This window comes from Thalassophryne amazonica, chromosome 5 (assembly GCF_902500255.1).
Source record: "Thalassophryne amazonica chromosome 5, fThaAma1.1, whole genome shotgun sequence".
NCBI classification, from domain to species: Eukaryota; Metazoa; Chordata; class Actinopteri; order Batrachoidiformes; family Batrachoididae; genus Thalassophryne; species Thalassophryne amazonica.
The window spans coordinates 127,771,162-127,793,909 of NC_047107.1; the positions used below are offsets into that span (position 1 = coordinate 127,771,162).

Here is a 22,748-nt window from a genome sequence, read left to right on the forward strand (position 1 = left end):
TATTTAAGTGAACAGCAGGTGGTGCTGCAGCTCCAGTAAAGCCTCCACACTGAAATGAGCTGCAGAGTCATGTCGATTATTTTATCAGCATCAGCTGAAGTCGAGTCTGAGTGTTTGGAATAAATTATTACCAGAGACGTTTTCTTTCCTTTTTTCCTCTTTTATGTTCTTTCCTCCACATCAAAGACACAAAGCTTGTTTTGGTGTAAATGGACAAACATCACATTCGTGTGGGAAGCAGGAAGCTGCACCTGAGACTGACAGGGTTGTTTTTTGGAGGTTCTTCCTCCTCAGATGTTATTTTAAAAGATGTTTTTGCTTCTTAAGATACTTTTTGATGAACGCAAACAGAAGCTTTAGCTGCTGAGAAGCCGCATGTGCTAACAGGGTGCTAACATTTAGCTCTGCTTTGACCTCAAATCATTGTCCCGTTCAGTTGAACACAAACTGGAAATTCTGCTTTTCAGTCTGATTAACATTAGTCCTCAGAGGATTTAACCAATTGACAAAAACAAACACTCGAAAATTTCAGACATCAGGTGTAAACTGTTTTCTTTTTGTCACCGTGGGAACCAGATCTGATCCTGTGACCAGAAATTATTCCTCAAAAAAATCATCCTGAAATGATAAATATATCCATCAATGAAATGAATACTTCCATATGACATGAAATAAGATTAAGTGGACGTTTAATGAGATGTTAGTGGGAAAAACTGCAACCGATGCCATCATTTAAGTGTTGTGAAACAGGCCTGAAGGGGTCAGTGTTGGAATATTAATCACATGTGGAGCCGCTGATGGTTATCGGTTTACAATTAAAAATTAAATTAATAAGTGCTGAAAGTGAGAAATAGGAAACGTTTTCACAGCTGTTTTTCTTCATAAAACGTAGGCAGAACAAAGTGGCTCACTGTGTCAAACTCACATTTTTTTTTAATCGGGGCAAGTCTGGGAGCGTTTGTTGGTGCTGCACATCGCTGGTAGTTTGTAGTATGACTGGAGATGAAAACATGCAATAGTGAGGGAGACGGCAAAAAGTAAGGGAAGAAAGACGATATGTGGAATGAGGCAAGTCCATGAACATATGAGGAGAAGAAGGTTGAAAAGAAGAACTGGGATGGTCAAAGATGAAATTTAGGACTACAAGCAGATGTAGCAAGGAGAAAAGGACTTATACAGATTGAATAGACAAAGGGACAGTGCTGGAAAGGATGTGCAACAGGTTATGGTGGTAAAAGATGCAGATGGTATTGTGCTGACAAGCGAGGAGTGTGTGTTGAGGTGGAGGGAATATTTTGAGGAGCTGATGAATGAAGAAAATGAGAGCGAAAAGGCTGGATGATGTCGCGAGAGTAAATCGGGCAGTGCAAGAGATTAGTAAGGATGAAGTGAGGGCAGCTATGAAGAGGATGAGGAGTGGAAGCAATTGGTCCAGACATTGCAGTGGAGGTATGGAAATGTTCAGGAGAGATGGCAGTTGTGTTTTTCACCAGACCGTTTAATAAAATCTTGGAAAGGGAGAGGATGCCTGAGGAGTGGAGACGAAGTGTGCTGGTTCCTATTTATAAGAACAAGGGTGATGTGCAGAGCTGCAGTAAGAGGCATAAAGCTGATCAGCCACAGCATGAAGTTATGGGAAAAAGTAGTTGAAGCTAGGCTTAGAAAACAGGTGAAGATCTGTGAGCAGCAATATGGTTTCATACCGAGAAAGAGCACTACAGATGCAATGTTTGCTCTGAGAATACTGATGGAGAAGTATAGAGAAGGCCAGAAGGCGTACATCATGTGTTTGTAGATTTGGAGAAAGTTTATGACAGGGTGCCAAGAGAAGAGCTGTGATATTGCATGAGGAAGTCTGGTGGCAGAGAAGTATGTTAGGGTAGTGCAGGACATGTACAAGGATAGTGTGACAGCAGTGAGATGTGCAGTAGGAATGACACTCATTCAAGGTGGAGGTGGGATTACACCAAGGATCAGCTCTGAGTCCTTTCTTGTTGGCAGCTGATGTTGATGGACAAGATCAAATAAGAGTCTTTGCAGACTATGATGTTTGCAGATGACTGTGATGTCTCATGATAGTAGAGAGCAGGTTGAGATGTGCCTGGAGAGGTGGAGATATGCTCTGGAGAGAAGGTGAATGAAAGCCCAGTAGAATAGTGAGGCTGCAAGTAGTAGAGGTGGACTTGAAATACCCAGGCGTCATCTATTCAAAGTAATGGAGATCGTAGTGACAAAGTGGGTGACTAAGAGTGGCAGGAGAGGTTTGTCATGGAAGCCTATCTGGAAGATGAAATGGAAAGTTTCCAAGACACAATTATTATAATTATGCCGTTTAGTCAAAATGTATGTTGACCAGTAAAAATGGGTGTCTTATCCAGGATCAGAAAATTCTTCACAGGTCCCTGCCGTAATTGCTGTAGTTGGTGGACACAGTGAGTTGGGGCTGTGGGCGTTCAGACCACAAACACATGAACCCCTGAGGGGGTTCCAGACCAGGTAGACTGACGTGCTTGTGTGAGCTTTCTCAGATGAAGAAAACCACCACATTCTGAGGACGACTGTCACATAAAAGAAATCAGTCTAATGAATTGAACATGAGAGACTGACTCAGGACGCCTGACGTGGATGTGTAAAACTCACCTTATGACATCACAAAGATATAATTGAGTCAGCCAATTCAACCACTTGATGAAGGTAATAATTCCAACGGTTTCATGAGGGGAAACAAAAACCACGAGAATATCAGTTTGGATCAAAAGTGTATTTCTGCTTTATTTCCTTTGGAACAGCATCTTTTTGGTTTTAATCTCATTCAGTAAAAAAGTAATAAGAGGAAAAATCATGCAATCTGTTGAGGATTCATGTCTTCTGATCACATTACAAGGAAATGATTAATCATCGTGAGGGCCCAGCATGATTCACTTTCTGTTCAGATGAAAGTTTCATTTTTGTAAAGTTATTTCATTAAAAAGTGTAAACAAACTTTATAAAAACAGGAATCCTGCATGTCAAAGGGAACAAAGCTGATTTTATTTTGTTTTTTATGATGAATTCAAATCACCTTGGCCCATTTGCGCTTCATTTTGGTGGCTCCAATATTACCCAGGGTGCCTTTCTGAACGTGTCATCTGACTTTTGACCACTGGAGGTCACCGTTTTATAGGTTTACAAAGGTGGCAGTTTATAAACATTCACTGTTTAATTGATTATGACGTTTTAATTAATTGCCTCTTCGGTTTAGTATTTGTGGGTGATTAGACGACTCAGACAGCGATAATTAGTACATTTATTGCGAGCTGTTTTGTGCTGGTTTTCCTTCCATAAATCTTTTAAAAAAAATCTGGGTTCACACAGATGTGAAAAGAAAGTGAATCATTTTCAACCCCTTCATCATAAACTTGTGATAATTCTTTACTAAGTTGAATAATTTCACCTCAGTCCCACAGATTCAATATTTTAAAAAAGCTTTTGTTTTTTATTTTTCTATATACAGCACTGGATCAATACATTCTGAAAGAGCAGCATGATTCCACTAAAGAGACCAAAAATCTGCTTTTAGTCACAAATACATCTGTAAGAGTTCAAGGAAATGTTGCTACTTCCTACAACGTGGCTTCACTGTATTTTTCATCAACACCAATTTCATTCTTTTCTAAAAAAAAACAATTATTTGTGTCTAGTTTTCCTTCTCCTATCTGAGTTTCTGTCCTTGGAAATGGCTGACGCTAATCATCAACGCTATTTTCAAAAATCTCGCTTATGTGATGATGTTAAATTACTTCGTAAATAAGAACTAGCTAGTAGTCCAGCGCTACCTGATAAGCACATATTCGCAGTATTTAGTTATTTCTTTCCCAATAAAGCTCACAAGTGTTTTAGAAGTTAGCTATATTTAGTGGCAGTCCCGCTAGGTGAGCTAGCTTGCTCGTGAGGATTATTTATTGCACTCTTACAGATGTCTGTGTGACCACTGTGAGAATTTCTCACAGGTCCCTGTGTTTTGGTTTCGGCTGTTGGCTCAGACGTTCGTCACCGCGTTGGTCTTTGGGAAATTACAGTTTTCACATTATTTTCATTATTATTATTAAAGCTTTTTGACTTTTAGGCACAAAAACCTATTTGGTATTCATGTAATAACTGTGCTTTTAGCCTTATTTTCTTACAAAGTGTATCATAATGACACTATATACAAATACACAAATGAGAACACAATGAGAACCTTTTTGAAAATCAACATGATTTGTTCTTTGGACTTTATGAATATATGATCAGATATCATCTATACAGATGTCTGAAGTTGAAGCAAGTGAAAGTGAATTTTTTTTCAACCTTAAAATTATTTTTATGCTAAATGAGGAAGAAGAAGAAAAAAGAAAATTTTCTACCAGAAGATGCAGGATTATTTCTATAAGAAATCACCTTCATTAAAACTTTAAGTTTCCAGACAGAGCTGCAAAATTAAATAACATTTTTCAAACAAAAGTGCCTGAAGCATGATATGAGTCTGATAAATAGAATATGACTTCTTTTTTTTTTTCTTTTTCTTTTTACTATACATACTCCGTGTAGGCTTTTCGTGTAGTTTGTTATGTAAAACTGGTCTTCAGATGTTAGTGGTGTTGTGCATTCTCGCCATCATTAGCTTTGGTCACGCCCGTCCTTTGGCATCGCTGTTGAAAAAGAAAAACAGAAACCAAGAAGTAAAGCTACAGACGGACCAACAGTCTTTTTTTTTATCTCCATTTCATCAAGGAGTTTTCATTGGAGGGAAACTGGATGGGATTCCCGAAAGTCTCCAATAAATATCTTCTGTCCAAAAATTCCATTCATTAATCAGACTCCATCTGAAATTCTTTTGTCTGTTCCTGATGGGAGAAATCAAAGGATCTTTGGCTTGTTGACTCGGAATTCTGTCCAGCAGGAATTGTAGCTTTAAGGTCCTTCTTCTGTTAGTCAGGAAACAGTAAAGTTCCTTAACAGTCGAGAGCAGCTGAGAGGTGAGTTGAACATAAATCAGTCGGTCACGATTATTGATTTGAGATTTAATTCAGGTGAGTGAACGATTCCAGATAAATCCTGATTATTCACAGGACAAACGACCAGAACAATCATTTTTAGCTTACAAAAGCTGAGAAATCGTAGAGCTCCAATTTAAACTGATCATTATGGTTATTATTATTATTTAGAATAATTTTATTTATTTTCAGCAATGGAACCGCTAAGTTACAGTGTGCTATCATGAAGCTGGTAATCCTTGCATAATTCTGTTGTCGACCCTGCAAAAGCAAAAAAAAAAAAAATTTGAGAGCTAAAATCTGGAGATACAAAAACAGCTCATGTCATCACATCTGAGCAGCCGGAAAACGTACACCATGACTAAACATTAGCGAGTTAATTTCTTTTTTCCCTTCATATTTTAGTATTTATGTACATAATGAGAAGCCAACATATTTCAAATAATGTCCAATAACGAAGTGCAGAATTATGGTACATAGCAGTGTTTTAAAAAGTAATAGAAAAAACTGTGTGTGTGTGCATGCATATATATATATATATATATATGCATGCATGTATATGTATAGATAGATAGATATATGCTAAGTAATTTTGGACATGTTATTTATGTTATTTGCAACAAGAAATATAGTTTCTGAACCTAAAAACTGTTTGCAAACTATTTTGCAGCCAATTAACGAACCCTGACAAAACGCAAAAAACGTTACATTCGTCAGCATTCATCGCTCTGTGAGGTACAGGTTTAAAGCATCAAGTTAAAATTCTGTTATTTACCATGATTCTGGACCTTATTTTTGGACATTCTTTGAAACACGTTAGCTTCTCATTATGTATGTGAACGTTAAAATATGATAGGAAAAATGAATGGGACTGTTTTTTTATTACCCACTTAACACACTGTAGAACACCATAGGTGAGGAAGTGATGACGTGTTGAGGCAGTTCTGTTTGTTTGTTGTTTTTTTGTTTTTTTTTGGGGGGGGGGGGGGGGGTTAGCGCAGACTGATGGCATCTGGTTCAATCTTTTTAGCTGTGCAACTACAAGTTTCCACTTGATGCTGTTGTCATTTTCATGCCCACTTTGTGTAAGTTGCGCTCGTCTGTGTTACCAGGTTGTGGTTGGTGTTAAAATGAAGAGAGGTCAGGCCCCTGTCTGTCGGTCAGTCACCAGGCCCCGTGTCAGTCGGTCAGTCACCAGGCGCCGTGTCAGTCACCAGGCCCCGTGTCAGTCGGTCAGTCACCAGGCGCCGTGTCAGTCACCAGGCCCCGTGTCAGTCGGTCAGTCACCAGGCCCCGTGTCAGTCGGTCAGTCACCAGGCGCCGTGTCAGTCACCAGGCCCCGTGTCAGTCGGTCAGTCACCAGGCCCCGTGTCAGTCGGTCAGTCACCAGGCGCCGTGTCAGTCACCAGGCCCCGTGTCAGCCGGTCAGTCACCAGGCCCCGTGTCAGTCGGTCAGTCACCAGGCGCCGTGTCAGTCACCAGGCCCCTGTCTGTCGGTCAGTCACCAGGCCCCGTGTCAGTCGGTCAGTCACCAGGCGCCGTGTCAGTCACCAGGCCCCGTGTCAGTCGGTCAGTCACCAGGCGCCGTGTCAGTCACCAGGCCCCGTGTCAGTCGGTCAGTCACCAGGCCCCGTGTCAGTCGGTCAGTCACCAGGCGCCGTGTCAGTCACCAGGCCCCGTGTCAGTCGGTCAGTCACCAGGCCCCGTGTCAGTCGGTCAGTCACCAGGCGCCGTGTCAGTCACCAGGCCCCGTGTCAGTCGGTCAGTCACCAGGCCCCGTGTCAGTCGGTCAGTCACCAGGCGCCGTGTCAGTCACCAGGCCCCGTGTCAGTCGGTCAGTCACCAGGCGCCGTGTCAGTCACCAGGCCCCGTGTCAGTCGGTCAGTCACCAGGCCCCGTGTCAGTCACCAGGCGCCATGTCTGTCACCAGGCCCCGTGTCTGTCGGTCATGAGGTAGCAGAATGTGACTGCTCCACAGACTACCAAAGTGGCGGTGTAAAGTCAACTGTGGAATCAGAATGTTGAATTTGACATTAACGCTCAACAGATTCTTAAAACTCTTGGTAGGATATTTTAGAATTCTCAATTTTGTACTCTAAAAAAAATTCTACTTTTCTGGAGTGACGGCAGGTGAAGAGCATGTTAGCGCATCTTCAAACTGTCTTTCTATCCATTTTTTATATAAATTTTTATTGATTTTTCTTTCACCATTACAACTTGTGCTATCGGTTCCCTGCCTGACGGGTCAGTGGTTGGAGACGGGCACTCGTCCGATTCTTTTTCCCGTCTTTAATGTTCTCACATTGTGGCATCACAATATCAGCAGAGTTTCCGGGGAATGGACAGCGTTTGTAAAGCGTACGTCATTTGGACCGAAACCGGCCACTAAGGTGCACTAATCGTTTGGCTTTTTGTTAGCTTAACTTGCACACCGATGCCATTTGCGTATGAAGTCTGGATCAGTTTGAGTGAAACATTTACAAGCACAGAGTTGATCAGTTTAGTGATCCGATTTTCATGAATGTTTCTCTGTGTTTAAACCTGGAGGATGACTCGGCTTTGGGTTTCTGCGTCACATATGGAACAGTTGGGACCTGTCACTGTCGTCGTCGGTAAACGTTCATCAGGAGCTAGTCCACCTCGATGGACTCGCTGGTCTCATGTGTTGGTTTGCACTCGTTGGGAAGTCTCTGGTGGCGGCTGAGCTGGGTGGCCTGGGTGAAGCTGCGGTCGCAGCGCTCGCACCTGACACACAAACAATCACACAAACCAGACCAAGGAGCCGTCAGTGCTGTCAGTTTGAGCTAACTGACCTTTGACCTTGATGTTTGTATGTGCACACATGAAGTACCTGCTCTGGGTTCAAGGACATAAATCAAAGTCAAAGTTCAGGTTAAAACAAGTATCTTTTTTCTTTAACGAGTTTGGATCATGTGAAGGCAAATGTCACTGCCGGTGTCAAAGGTCAAATATCAAGAGCAGATTAACTCATCAAAGTCAGCAAAACGAGTTTCCTCACCGACTGTGAGCAACAGACTGAAGATGGGATTGATCAAAGGTCATTTTAGGGTCAAAGGTGGCGATTTCGGATTTCAAATCTTGTTTAAGGTGTTTCTTTTTTTAAGAGAAGTTTTCTTTTGATGTCTCACCTTCCCTTCTTGTGACATCATAAAGATATAGAGTCACAGGCAGTGTATGTTTGAAGTTCACATGCACATGATCTGGCACTGATTTGAAGTCCACAGGGGGGTGTGTGTGTGTGTGTGTGTGTGTGTGTGTGTGTGTGTGTGTGTGTGTGTGTGTGTGTGTGTGTGTGTGTGTGTGTGTGTGTGTGTGGTGTGTGTGTGTGTGTGTGTGTGTGTGTGTGTGTGTGTGTGTGTGTGTGTGTGTGTGTGTGTGTGTGTGTGTTAATAAGTTATTTTTGGCTTGTGCAGCAAATCCACATTATTGTATTTCCCAAAGTACGTCTCTCTCTCTGTATATATTAGTGTGTTGCTTGTGGGGATCCATGGGCTCTAGACTGGGTCGTGTTTAGAAATTGGTAGCTGACATTTTTCAAGGGTGGTAATAAATTAAGAAAAGCTTGTGTAATTCTCAACTCTATTAATATAGCACTTTAAAACAACTACATCTGCCCCAAAGTGCTGTACATGACACATAAAATACTACTGTCTCAAAAAATTTAGACATTACAACCACTATGCATTTCACTCCTTGTACCAACATGAGACTTAAATCACCCATGGTAACAGCAACATAACACTTAACTGACTAAACCAGTTGAACTACAAAACTAGTTACTAGTTTTGGAGGTCCTGTAACTTATACACCAGTGCAATCGTTTATTTATTGGTGGGGATAAAATCTTTCAAAAATAAGTGACAACAAAAAGAACAAAGAGCTGCTAGAAAAGAAATCAAATGGACATGCAATATGTTGCCTATTGCACATTTAAAATATCTAAAAAGTTGAATTTAAAAGTTCTTAAAGTACACTCCACAGGCTGAAGGTTTGCTGCTTAAATCTACTGTTCATGTGTCCACCTGAAAATGGATTTTTTTCCGAACTGCATCAGATAACACCCGACATGTCCAATGCACTTTATTTGTGGGTGATTCTTTAACTACGGGCACTATTGCCCTTGTAAATGTAATTTCCACCACACCATTGCCTTGCAATATAAAGCGCTTTGGGGCAACTGTTTGTTGTGATTTGGCGCTATATACATGTGCTCTGATGTCACTGTTGATCTCCATAGAAACTACCCAAACAATCTTTCATACAAACTGTTTAAAGGGACGTTACAGTGTTGTGGTGGAAATTACGGCAATAGTGTGGGACAACTACATTTTGTTTAAAAAAATCACAACAGTTGTATGACATTGAATACCCCAATTATGTTTTGATTATTTTACTGTTATTTTATTCAGAGATATTTTAAAACATTAGAAAAAACGTTTCTTTACCATTCATTTTTATCATTGAAGATCAAAAGTCTGGGTGTGGGACAAGCACAAAACGGCAATATTACATGCATATAATGATGCTGAAAAAAGGTGAAAAAGTCATCATAGACTACTACAACAAATCTCTTTCATTTCAACACACTTTCATTGTAAAGATAACTATAAAAGTGTGAAATTTCCCCTTTTTTCTGTTTTTCATACAATATGATCAAAGGACATAAGTGCCCGTAGTCTAAGAATCACCCTTGTCTATCTTGCTTTGTATTTTATTTGTATTTTATTATTCCTCCCCACACACCCACCCCTCCCCCCTGGTATCAAATACAGGGGCTGTATAGCAGTCAGCATGTGCTTAAAAGTCCTTAAGTAACAGCACAGACTGTGGTGTGCACATGTGTTACACTGAGTTCCTGTGTGTTGTTAAACACGCCCCCAGGAAAACACTTAAAAATGAGCTCCACATAAACAAGGTGCAACTTAAACTCTGGAAAATACTGTAATATTCTGTCACAATGGGATGAAATTTTCACCTTTCAGCACGTAAACAGCTGAACTCTGCATGCTCAGACACGCACACACATGTCCATGTTCACTCTAACACACAGTGACATCAGAAAGTGTGCATGAGGATCAGCGGAGCAGGAAGCTGTAATTGTTGCTGCCGTCCTCACAACCTGATGGATAAATTACTCTCATGGTCCACCTGTCAATAATCCATCGGATCCACTGCGGAGGGTATTCCCACTGCGCACACACGTACACACACACACACGTGGATTCAGGCCTGATAAGGCAGCATCTCTGTCACAGAGAAGAGGGAGTTTGTGTGTTGATGTAGAGAAGAGGCTGATGACAGTGTGTGGCCCAGATTTCCAGGTCCGTGGAATCCTGGTGTGGGTCATTCTGGAACCGTACTGACTGTGTGGACCAACACACGTTAGCTCAGTCAAAACGGACCATGGTGGAGTTCTCTGAACACAAAGCTGACCAATAAGAGGATAAAACAGTGAGACTTTCCAAAAACACACCACCGTACGCATGAAACTGATGTAGTGTATATGCCAGGCCTGTATGTGGCGCTGTGACGCTCCCACAAAGTGGCATAAAGCTTATGCTGTATACAAATGCAGAAGAAGAAGGTGGGTCTATGACATCATTGTTTCACAAAAGTTACATTCTAGTTGTACACACGAAAACACAAAGGCCACGTTTTGACATTTATCCACTTTGGGACCTGTTTTCAAAAAGAAGCATTTTTGGGGGGGGGGGCTCTGAAAAACTGGTTTCATGGGAACAAAACACCAATAACGATACAAAAAGTTTGCAGATACGCATAAACTCGTCCCCATGTGGACAGGCCCTTAGTACAGATACTTGGTGGTGGCAAGATGCAGGTTCTGGGTTTCATGATCAGTGCTGTTTCACAGAATAACCCCAGATGTTTTTTAATTTGGTAAAGTCTAGTTCTCCTTTGTGGTTGTTCAGTGTCACTTCATCTAACCTGGGTTGGTCAAAAACCTGAGGAGAGCCTAACCAGGGCAGCTTTACAACGATGACTACAAAATACGAAGTACCGCTGACCCAGCTTTGATTCCTGCAGTAACGTGTTGTCAGTAATCTGTTGTTTCTGCAGTAATCATGTGCGGATTAAACGTTTGTGTAAATAGCAGCAGTGACTCAAAGCAGATGGAGCTTGAACACGATCTCATTTTTTAAATTTTCATCGTGCACGAGAAAAAGAAAACAGACTTCTGACAGAACCAAAGCTCTCTGCCCTGAAGGTACGTGTTCCTGCTCTCGTTCATTTGAAAAGCTACAAAACCACAACTGCTCCTGACATCAAAGCTGCTCTGAAGATTTCCTGTCTCAGCGACTTATCCGCCACAGCAGACACGAAGACGGGCCGCATCCAGAACAAAGAAACCGGAGGCAGGCTGCAGTCGGCTGGGTATTGACCTGCCCGGCTCGGTTAGGGAGAACCACTCGACTTCTTGCAGCTCCAGAAATTACCGTTGAGCAGTTTGTGCCCAGCAAAGTGACAGATCGAGGAGCTTTAATCACTTTGTGTCAAGAACCAGTGGACTTTGATCTGAGACATTTTAGTTCAGTCCACTCGGACATTGGGCATTTTGTCGCATTTTTTGTGGGTGCCAGTGTCTTTATTTCGTTTACTCTAAATGAGAACATTGTAAGCACACCCAGCGTCTTTTTTTAGTGCACATTTTCATTGAGGACTTTAAGTTGAAAATCCCTGAAGTTTTCAGAAAGGCGCTGTGATATCATTGCAGCACAACCAATCAGGTGGAGCAAAACTTTTCACCCTCATGGAAGGAGAACTTTGATTTGCTTTTTCTGGCTGCAGTCAACAGATTTGGCACACAAATAGCAGATGGGACAGACACTATGTTCCTGCTCAGGGTGAGTGCTTTTAGAACTGTACACTGTAAGCTAGTTGTTAGCTGTTCATCGACATAGGAACACATCCCATGAGAAGTGCCTTTTCTTTTTAAGAAAGTGCTGAGATGAGGCGTTGGGATGAGACATGTCTCGCTTTTCTGTCAGAAAAGGCTGCTGTATGGGAACGGGGCCTGGAGGAGAATTCTGTACAGGAAGCCTGTCAAAATCTCATAAATGAATCCGTGGTTTCCAGGAAACCATCTGCAGCTGACTGCAAAGCTGTTGTAAGTAAAATAAGTTTCCAGACATAAACACAACAGTGACGGTTAAAAATGGAAACACGGCAAAGTCTTGGCCTGAAAATACTAAATTCTTCCATTGTGTATCTCAGTTTGGAAAACTGCACAGTGGATAAATAAATAAATAAAATACTTTGAAAAAGGTGCAGGTGCCTCAGCTGTGATGACCCCGGCAACTGGAAAAGGCTGAGGACACGCCCACGTTGCAGCTGGCTGTGGGGATGGACCTGTTGTTTGCCTGGATGGTTGCGATCCAGGATCTGGAGCGATTCTGTGGTGTGGTGGAAGTAGTGAGCCATGGCACATGCTAACCAAAGCTGAATACAGCATCACTGTACTCAAACGTTTTCTTAGAAGTCCTAAGTTCCAGTGACAAGAACTGACATGAGGAAGAGTTCTGCTCTGAAATGAGACACTTTCAGCTTTAATGGTCTTGTAGCATCGACAGCAGGTTTTAACTGCTTCAGCAAGTTCCTGAAAACTCCACCTTCACAGTCTTTGGAAGGTTTCACACGTACATAAACCCAGCTCTTCTGCAGCCCGTGAAATGAACTTAGTGGCGAGAACAGTTATTTCCATTGCATGGCCCGTTTATCTCAAAGTTGAAGACCCAAATCTCATCCTGGATCCAAGATTGGATAACACTTGATGAAATCAGATGGATCTGCTTCAAAATCTCCTTTGAGAAGATCAGTTTCTTCTGATGACTCAGAAGGTGTTGCAGTTATTCAGAGGTTCTGAGTATTGTCATCTCTGTCGTGTGTAAATAGTTGGGTATCATCCATCAATATGTGATTGACAATCAGTTTTCTTGGAGGGAGTTAAAGACCTTAAAGATCTTGGGTTACTGTTGAGGATTTATCTTCTGCTCTTGATTTCTGTTGGAAATCTTTTCAAAACTAAATGATGGAGCATCATATCCAACACATTTGCGGTGCATGTTCCCGGTTCTGATCTAGCACTGGTGGAGATCCGATCCTGGCTGTGGCAGATACCTTCACTAGATGAGCATGTACCACAAGTCCGTCTGAGTGAACATCATGTGGTGGACGCTGCACCAGTACCTGATTCCAAACCTGGACATTATCACAGCACAAGACTCTCAGAACCCTGGACGGAACATGAACTCTGTCACAAATAAGAAATGAAACAATTAAGAACTGAAACTCTCCAGAGTCCAGATGGAATCTATGCTTGAAAAGCTGCAGATCATCCAGAATTCTTGCCTCTGATTCTTCAGCGGGAAAATAAAGTTGAGCGTTTTCCTTCTGACAAAGTGACAGTGGCAGCTTTAATCTATCCGCCGCGCCGTCCAAAAGGAGATAACTCCCCGAGGCCATCGATCTGCTAAAGATTTCTGACGCCCATCCGTGATTGTCTTTGTCCCGTTCTGCCTCTGCAGAGACTCTGAAGTGCTGATGAAAAGGTTCGGGGTTTCCTCTGACTGCTTATTAAGAATGCTGATTTGGTTTTAGCAGATTTTTCTCCGGAGCTCGTTTCACTTTTTATGCCACGATCTCTTCAGTCATTCTTCTCGACCTTTCACTCCGAACATCGATGCCGCCCTCTCATTTCTCTGATTGCTCGTTACAAAAGTTAATTTGTTTCCAGATGGCTTTCCTTGTCCTCTGCATTTTCCTGCAGGTCCCGAGTCTCTAATTGAGCTTTTTTGCACGTTTGTACCTTTTATCAGTGCGTCGGCGGCTCCGTGTGCGCTGACCCGAGGAGTCGCACTGACATGATGACAGCGTGATGCTCTCCACAAAACAACAAGTGCAGCGAGGCTTCATCAGATGAAAGAAGAAAAGGAAATTCAGAATGAGGCCAATGTTTTCACTGGAAATGCTGCCGGCATCCCCACATCCCATCCTCAAATATTCCTAACCATCACCAGCAGCTGATAGTCAGGAGGTCAAAGGTCACAATGGCTTCCACCGCAGATGGAGCAACATATTCACGAGCTTGTCTGAAAAGATTTAATGGGCCTTTAACGCCGCACAAAATGATCCCCCCCCACGATAAACAAAAGAGCACTCAAAAAGAAGAAAAACGATCTCGTTCACTATTTGTGAGGAAGCTGAGGAAGCGTTGCTATAGTTACAGCGCTCCTGCTAAAACAACTACAACGTATTTTCTGGAGTCTAAGTCACTTTTTTTCTAGATGTGGTTTTTTGTGCATTGTTGGAGTTTAATTTTATTACTGGAGTTTATTTTGTTTTGTGCATTTATTCCTGGCAAAGCCCTCTACAAACATTATTATTATTTTATTCGTAACGATTGCAAGATTTTTATCAAGGGGGGAAGATAAACTGTTACACCGGGCCACACGTCACACAACTCCCAAACCCGTAAAAAAAAACAAAAAAAAACTGCAACTTCTACTCCAGAAAATGTGGTCGAAAGTGAAAATATACAACACATAAGGTCAAAAATATGATGTATTAATAATAATACATTTATTTATAAAGCACTTTACAAAGAAAAATGTACAAAATGGTTAACATCATAAAACATAAAAAAATAGTTTATATAAAATGTCAAGTAGAAATAAAAATTAAGAGTAAATACAATAAAACTAATGATAAACCAAAGAAAATAAGTTTTCCTTTAAATTTTTAAAAATTAAAGGATTAAATATATCAGTTATTGTGTTGTTTCTGGTTGTTCACCCAAAAAAAAAAAAGTGAAAACGGTTTAACATAGTCGAAACCGATGGTCAGATTCGCTACAAATGAAAGCAAAGAGCAGTTGACCTTTGTCACTTGGTGGGCGTTCCCGGGGTGTGGCCATTACTTTGTGTTAATGTGCACGATGTTTGATGATAGATTATGAGGACGGGGAAACCTGACGCTGTCATTCAGTTTTTTGACTGTTTAATGGCACCAAAGTTCCTGCATTTTGTTTCAGTCCATCTTTCAGAGATGTTCCTGTATCGATAGTTAGCATGCTAACATCTCCATAGAATGTCTTATAGTAAATCACTTCAGAAGTATCATCTGGTTACAAAAGCACTGTTTTTAGATTATGACGTATTAATTTCTCAGTAACATTTACAAAATATATGAGGAAAAAATGCCAAACAGATTGAAACAGAAATTGTGCTTTGTTGGGCGTATTCTGTCGTGTTAGGTGATTCTGTTCGAGCGAGTAACCAGCTGATGTGGCACTGCCTTCACATGGATTGGCAGGCACAGTGTTGCATCTCAGCATTTGCATAAAATAGGTTTCTCGTCTATTTTGGCCCCGCCTAGCTGGTGGCATAGCGACTGTTGTCTCTTGCTGCTGCTGCTAGCACGGCGCGTTGCCTCTGGCGCTCGCAGTCTCTTGTAGCTAATCTGAGACTAATAAATCTCTTTGTTGGTTCTTGAAAAGACTGTGAGGAGGCATTAATGCTCACTAAGTACCTGGTAGCTGTTGTCACTGTCATTGATTTACAAAGATAGTAAATATTAGACAGTGAGCTTAGTGTAGAATATGACATTTACAGGAAATAAATGGAAACGGTCCGTCTTAGCACTGTCATCTTTGTGGAATCAACTGATACCCTGATTGAGGAACTTGAAAGGCCGAGTGAGGAATTAGAACATCTGGGTTGCCGATAGTCCTGGATCCAGACTAAGATCCAGGCTTTGGAGGACTTCCTGGACTTGGCCATCAGAAGTGTGTCTGTATGCTGTGAAAGTGTTCAACGCGTACAGACATTTACTTATATCAGCAGTGACGTCGTGTCTCTGGGTTCTCGGCCTTTGAGATCCAGAGATGCCCAGGAAGAGTTTATGGAGTCATGAGGTCAAATGTCAGAAGTGTTTAGTGATGCTGACACATTTGAAGGAGAATGAAAGTCCAAGTCTTTAGGCTCCTGGTGCTTCCTGTCTTACTGTGTAGTTGTGAGACTTGAACACTAACAGCAATCTAAGGAGTCCACTGGATGTCTTTGGTACTGGATAAGATGAGGAGAGTCACTTCCGTTGTGAGGGAATGTTATCTGCATTCTGTTCATGTAGTCCATTTCTCTGGGTTTGATCCAGTATGCAGGTCTCTCAATGTTGAGGCCCCCAACAACTGCAAAAGGCCAAGTACATGCCTTCACTGAGATGGCTACTTTCAAGAATGGGGAACGGATCGGTCTCAGTGGTTGCTATCCAGGACCTGGGCTGGCTCTCGAGTGTGGCGGATGAGGGGATGCGTGGCATCAGTGTTTGGTTTTGAACCTGACCTGAACTAACCTTTGGTCAAACGTAATTATACAGGTTAAATTGTTTTCTGCAAATCAACAAAGTTCAATCTCCAGCAAGAATTTATCATCTGGAATCAAGATAGTCGCCCTCTAATTACTAAGTTACCATGACAACAGGCTGAAAGCTGTTCACACTCGGGGCGTCTTCTACACCGTACATTTGGCTCGTGTATGTCACTGACCACAGTGGAGATATGGAACTGAAAACGTGGACACGGCACCGTTGCTGTTGGCTAATCCATGTGACTAAAGTGTCGATACATCAGTGGAACCTCGTGTAGCAAGATGAAGTCCAGACTGAAAAGATCCTCCTACTGGTTTGGCTAGTGAGGAATTCCCTTTTGGCTAATCTGGTAGAGCCTTGGTCACAAGTATGAACAATGTCATCTGGTCACACTAAGGTAGCAGTTAGCGGTGGCTACGCTTTCACCAAATGGTACCAAAGGTGCCAGAAACGTGCCTTTGTGAAATCATAATGAAAAGTTAATCAGTTCACCTTGAGGCCGCGGCAAGTGTGTGGGAGCAGCGGGTTGGAAGGATTGGGGGTACTCACTGTTACTTACTTGAACGGCTTCTCTCCGGTGTGCGTCCGGATGTGGTTGTTGAGTGTCGTGGCGCCGGCGAATGCCCGCCCGCAGTATCCACATTTAAACGGCCGGTCACTGGAATGCGTCACCACGTGATTCCTCAGTTCTGAAGGCTGAGAGAAGGACTGCGAGCAGTGGCCACACTGATATGGTCTGATGGAGAGACGACACAGACAAGGACACAGAACAGTCATGATCATGATATTACGCCGAGAAAACGGTCACAAACAAACGTAGTTTCTCTTCATACTTGTGGTGCTGTACTCTCAATTATTTAATTTGTGGAACCAGATTCCAAACCAGATCCTCCACAAATTCCTTTCTCTTTTAATACATTATAAAAATATTACAATGACATTATCGGTCAAAAGTTTGGACACACTTTCCAATTTGGTGAAGGTAGCGTCCGCTAATGTCATTCATGGAATTGTTATATTGTTTACTTTATCTCACACACATACTGATGTCGGCGGATCTTCAGACAAACTACAACTCTGTCCTTGTCCTATTCCAACGTCTTCCTCACAAACATGGGGATATTCTGCAGAGAACCAGAATGAGAGCCACAGACCAAGTAGAAGTACTCTGAGATCAACCGTCATACACTCAGGGACAAAGTTTAGGTGGCAAACAAATTCACTGATTGATAGTCCAGTCAAGTCTGGGAGCATGCACCAGTACCTCAGGTCACCATATCTACCTCACTATGGAATAGCACTGGTTCGTGGATGGCAACCAACTAGACAGTCAGCTGGTCCCACCCACCTGTTAAAAGGAAACAGTATCTGCTGCAGCCTTTTCCATTTGCTAGAATCCTCAACACCTGAGGCACCTGCAGGCTCGATCGCAGCTGATGTTCCCTCACCTGGGTCTCTCTAGAGCCAGTCTGATCCCCCCCCTTCACCCACCACAGGTGCAAAATGAAGGGAGAGGATGAGGGAAGGGAACTGGGACTGGGCCTCAGCAGATGTTCCTTTGATTCCAGCAGGACCCAAGATGAAACGATTTTATAAAGATTTTATTTTCAGGCAACTTAACAGTTTTGTGTCATAATTTTAGGATTCTTTCTTTATTTCATGTTGTTTTCATACATTTTCTCTTTAAATAACAGCATTCACAAACAATAAACATAAATCAAAACAATTCTCAATATTAGAATTTTTCAGGCTCACACAGTTTGTAATCGATGCAGAAGAGTCCACAAAAAGAAACAGACAGAGCAGTGACACACGGTCCAAGCCTGCTCTGGTAACCATGGCAGCCTGACCTTCATCAACCACGTGGGCCTCGATCGTGACCCAGTAATCTATCACTGTAGGGGGGTCCGACCCGGTCCGAGCGGGAGGGAAGCCGACTGAAACACACACAAACAGAATCAGCGTAGCTATTAACAGAGTGAGCTGCTCGCTTACAGTGGCGGATCTAAGTGGAGCGTTCACTTTATCTCATTTACAAGGCGCGTCCACGTGACCTCATGCATGTTTAGTGTCATTTATCAGCTGGTTCTCCACAAGTTCACATTCAAAGGCATCAGATCCTGAGTTATTTATGTAGATCCTCTGAAATCAGTATGAAGCCATGAGGTGCAGTTCCTGCGTCGACCATGGGGGCAGTATAATCATGGAAGCAGAAGAAGGAAGCCTAAAGAAGAAGAAAATTATCCACAAGGAAAACAAGAAAGCAGAAACGTCAGAATGTTTTCCAGTTTCGAGTTAATTCTTCTGAAAGGGAAAATCTGCTGTTATGAAGTACATCATCTACACGATGTCCTGAAACTGAGGCGCTCTGATGTTTTTGGAATAAGACCAGGCTGGCGTTCGTTTAGTTTAGTTTAGTTTAAGTGTCTATGGCCAAGAGTACACAAGCCCCCAAGAACAAAATATCTGGACAGGAGCTTTGTTCAACCTTTGGAGGTCTTTGTGTGGCAGGTATTGGCAACTGGAGTCCAAGTCTTCAGGAAGAGCCGTAACATGAACAACGTGCACACATACACACACACACACTCTGGTTACATTTCAGTTTGCATGGAACATTTTGGACCTTTCTCAGGGTGTGATCCAGCATGTAGGAGCCTCAATGTTGAGGACCTCAGCGGCTGGAAAAAGACAAAGACGAGCCCATGTTTCACCTGGTAGCAGTAGACAGATGGTTACTCTGGAGAGGTGGGGACGGACCAGCCGTGTGTCTGGGTGGTTGTCATCTAAGACTCGAGGCAGTTCTGTAGTTTGGTGCATCTGACCTTGTATATCGGTATCTGGACCCCGCCCCCATGACCCTTCACTGCAATAAGTAGATCTGGCTGTCGTATCTGCATCGTATCCGTCTTTCTCACAGAAGATCGCGGCTGTTACGCCGTCTGTCTCCTGTGGGCGGGATAGCGATGGCTCTACTCTCTGACTAACTGCTGACTGACAAACACAACTTTCTTCGACGTGCAGTTGTTGATCCATTAGAGGTGTCTGTTTCACGCGGTAAAAAATAGCAGCCGCGGAATGCCGGTGATAAATCCGCCTGGTGCTTGTGCTGGGAAAATAAAGTGACTCTTATTCTGAAGCCAATAAGACAAAAGTGTGACATCAGTATCTTACAAATAGGTAAACAGGCCAGAACGAGAATAAAACAAATAGACCGACATCTTCACTGGGCCAATAAATCTCCGACACCGACTGCGCCTCGCGAGCATGTGCAGAAAACGCACGCAGAGGAAAATAATATGAGTAAAACAGGCTCATATAAAATCGAAAAATTCTCACTTGCAGTTTTCCACATAAAAGGCGTCTGGTCGTGGGGGCTGGCTCATTTATCAGCCGGCCGGTCTATAAGTTCACGCCTCAGTGGGCCACACCACTATTTATTAGGTGGGTTTTCTATGAAGAGCTGCATTGATTGTGAATAGTTTAAGTTGATGAATGTGTGGATATTATTTATTAAGGCAGAAGGTGGGGAGATTAATGCCCGGTTATTGTTTATTACAGTGCAGAGAGGAGGAGGAGGAGGTGAAGCGTAAAGGCCTCCATCACACAAACACGGGCAACCAAAACATCTGCACAAACAAGCACATGCAAATAAACTGTTGTGCAAAAACCAGCAAAATTGTGCCAATGTTTGCACGTGAAGTCACTTGGCTCACTGCTGACACTCAGAGCAGCAACACGCCGGGTTTTGGTCACTCCTGCAACGGACTGGACGCTTGGTGGTGAAACTGTGGCAGCTCACTGGACAGACGTATTTACCAGCACCAATAACATCTTGCAAGAGAACAAAGGTCAACAAAGATATGGCTGTGAGTTCAGTGCCCACATTTATCAAACTGTACAGAGAAAAGGTTCTAATACACAAATAATTAATGTTTATGAATGCAAAGAAGGAACCTATTTTTATTCTCTTTCTTATGAATAGTTTTTATTTTTATCTGTTTTATTCTTTTACTTCTGTTTTTATTTATGTATTAGAATTTTTTTTATTCATTTTTAATTATTTATTAAATTTTATGTTGACTTGTTTTATGTAAGGCGCCTTGAGACAGCTTTTGCTGTGATTTGGCGCATTATAAGCTAATTAAATTAAATTAAATGTTCCATCTTTCACCTCATGAAATATTCTTTCCATTGCATGAATGAAAAGCATTCTTTATTTGTTTTATATGACACTTAAAATAGATACTTCCCATCTGATATTTTATTAATTCATAAATAAGCTCGGGAGCGAGACCGAGATGCCCCGTCTCACCTTTCTCTTCAGTGTGTACATCCACCTCTCAAGGTCACTTCTCCCTACTCTTACTTCACATCACAGTTTCATCTGCAAACATGATCATCCAGGGACACTCCTCACTGCACCAGACAAGGCAGGGCACAGAACAAAACCTTGATACAATCACATGCCCACCCTGAACATAGCCATCATTCCTACCACACGTGTCGGCTGTCACACCAGCCTGATGCCTGATCTGTCAACAAGACGCATCTGACCCAACCCTCCTAACTTATCCAGGCTTGGAACCGACATTCAGAATGGTAAGTGGACTGCATTTATATAGCACTTTTCCATCTGCATCAGATGCTCAAAGCGCTTTACAATTATGCCTCACATTCACACAGACACACTCACACACCGATGTCAGGGTACTGCCATGCAAGGTGCTCACTACACACCGGGAGCAACTCGGGGATTAAGGACCTTGCCCAAGGGCCCTTAGTGATTTTCTGGTCAGAGCGGGGGTTTGAATCAAGGATCCTCTGGTCTGAAGCCCAACGCTTAAGCACTAGACATCACCTCCCCTGCTTGTCTCTCCTTTTGTTGCTCTGAGTTGTGAATGGTCTGGCTTGTTCACCCTCAGTGACTGAATTAGGGATAAAGTGATGAATGTACTGCTGTTACAGTCAACATGATCCAGTGTATCTGAGCAGGAGGACTGAAGTCCGACAATACAACTGTTATGATTAGAACTTGGACTGAAAATGGTATGGTTTAGTTTTGTTCGGCAAAAATTAATGTAAACTACAAATATAAATAATAAGCTGGTTGAACTAATTAGGGTTCATAAATGTTCTGACCATGTTGAATGTCAACATCCATTGGATTCTATGTCATACGTTGGCTGAAAACATGATAACTAAACGTAACAGATGGTGTAAACTATTCCCTTTTAAAACCCCATTAAGTCAACCAACAATCTGCATCATTTGTTTTACAAAAATTAAAACAACTTTAACTGAAATTGTTTTCTACCCCATAACTCCAGACCATCCACTCAGAGATGAGTGAGCATGTTTGAATTTTGATATCTACCACGCTGGGATGACCACCTTACATGTTTGTGTAGGCCATGGTGCTCAGAGATTGGCTTGTAAGTGTGGTTTATCCCCCTTAAGTTGTACCAAAAACCTCCTTGGCCCATGAACTAAAAGACAAAATAAATAAATAAATAAAACGTCAATACTCATCTCCTTCTTGCATGTTCCCTTTTTGAGAACAGCCTCCTCCACACAGATTTACCACACGGTACCAGACTGTTTCATGATTGATATAAATTAAGTCCAAAACATATTCAGTGACTTGGAAATGTTCATGTATCCATCCCCTGACTTGTCTGAAGAAAACTGATTATTACTGTATGTGTTTTATACCAAAGCCTTCCATTACTTATGCAAACCATCACCTTGGCTTTGATATCTTTATTTAATTTATATCAAGTTATAGAGATTTGCTTTGAGTGTGACGTTAAGGAGGATAATTTTAGAAATTTTAATATAGAGAAGCCTGAATTACTTTTTGTTTTCAAAGAAGCATAAACAAATTAAAATGTGTAAAATTCCAGGGGGGTGAATACTTTGTCAAGGCACAGTAAATATCTTTTCATTGAGTTCTAGATTCACTTCGATTCTGTGCCGTTGAGGGTTTGTCTTTCTGTTTCACGACTTAAAACTTATTCCGTTGTTTTCACCGCCGCTGGAGCACAAAGCAGGACACGCGGGTCATTTCCATAACAACGTGTGGCTTATTTTAAACTCCAAACCTCATCCACCAACAGATCCGTCCCCTGTTGTCTGGTGTCTGGCCTTTGACCTCTGTCACTTGGGTGGCCGTATTTATTATTTTATTTATTTTTCGGGGTTCAAACTTCATGTCCTTTGGTCCATGGACAGTGCTCTTTAGTCGTCCCTGGAGCCTTGATGACTAATTTGATCCACTGGGTTTGTTGCCCTGAACAGTTAAGCGAGCAGCCTGTTAACACCGCAGAGTTT

The 22,748-nt window shown here is 42.2% G+C and overlaps 1 protein-coding gene across 2 annotated transcripts in view; it reads right to left on the reverse strand.

Annotated features, from left to right (window-relative positions):
• Positions 1-2,748: 2,748 nt before the first annotated feature.
• Positions 2,749-22,748, reverse strand: part of prdm6 (PR domain containing 6) — a 164,010-nt gene continuing 144,010 nt past the window's right edge. Inside the window, exons 8-9 of one of the 2 annotated variants that reach the window (XM_034171337.1) lie at positions 16,978-17,154; positions 2,749-7,760 (exon numbers count right to left, since the gene is read on the reverse strand). In XM_034171337.1, the coding sequence (XP_034027228.1) occupies positions 7,646-7,760; positions 16,978-17,154 (292 nt within the window). In that variant the 3' untranslated portion in view covers positions 2,749-7,645. Of the gene's footprint in view, positions 7,761-16,967; positions 17,155-22,748 lie in introns of both variants that reach the window. The other variant, XM_034171338.1, reaches the window with a different exon arrangement.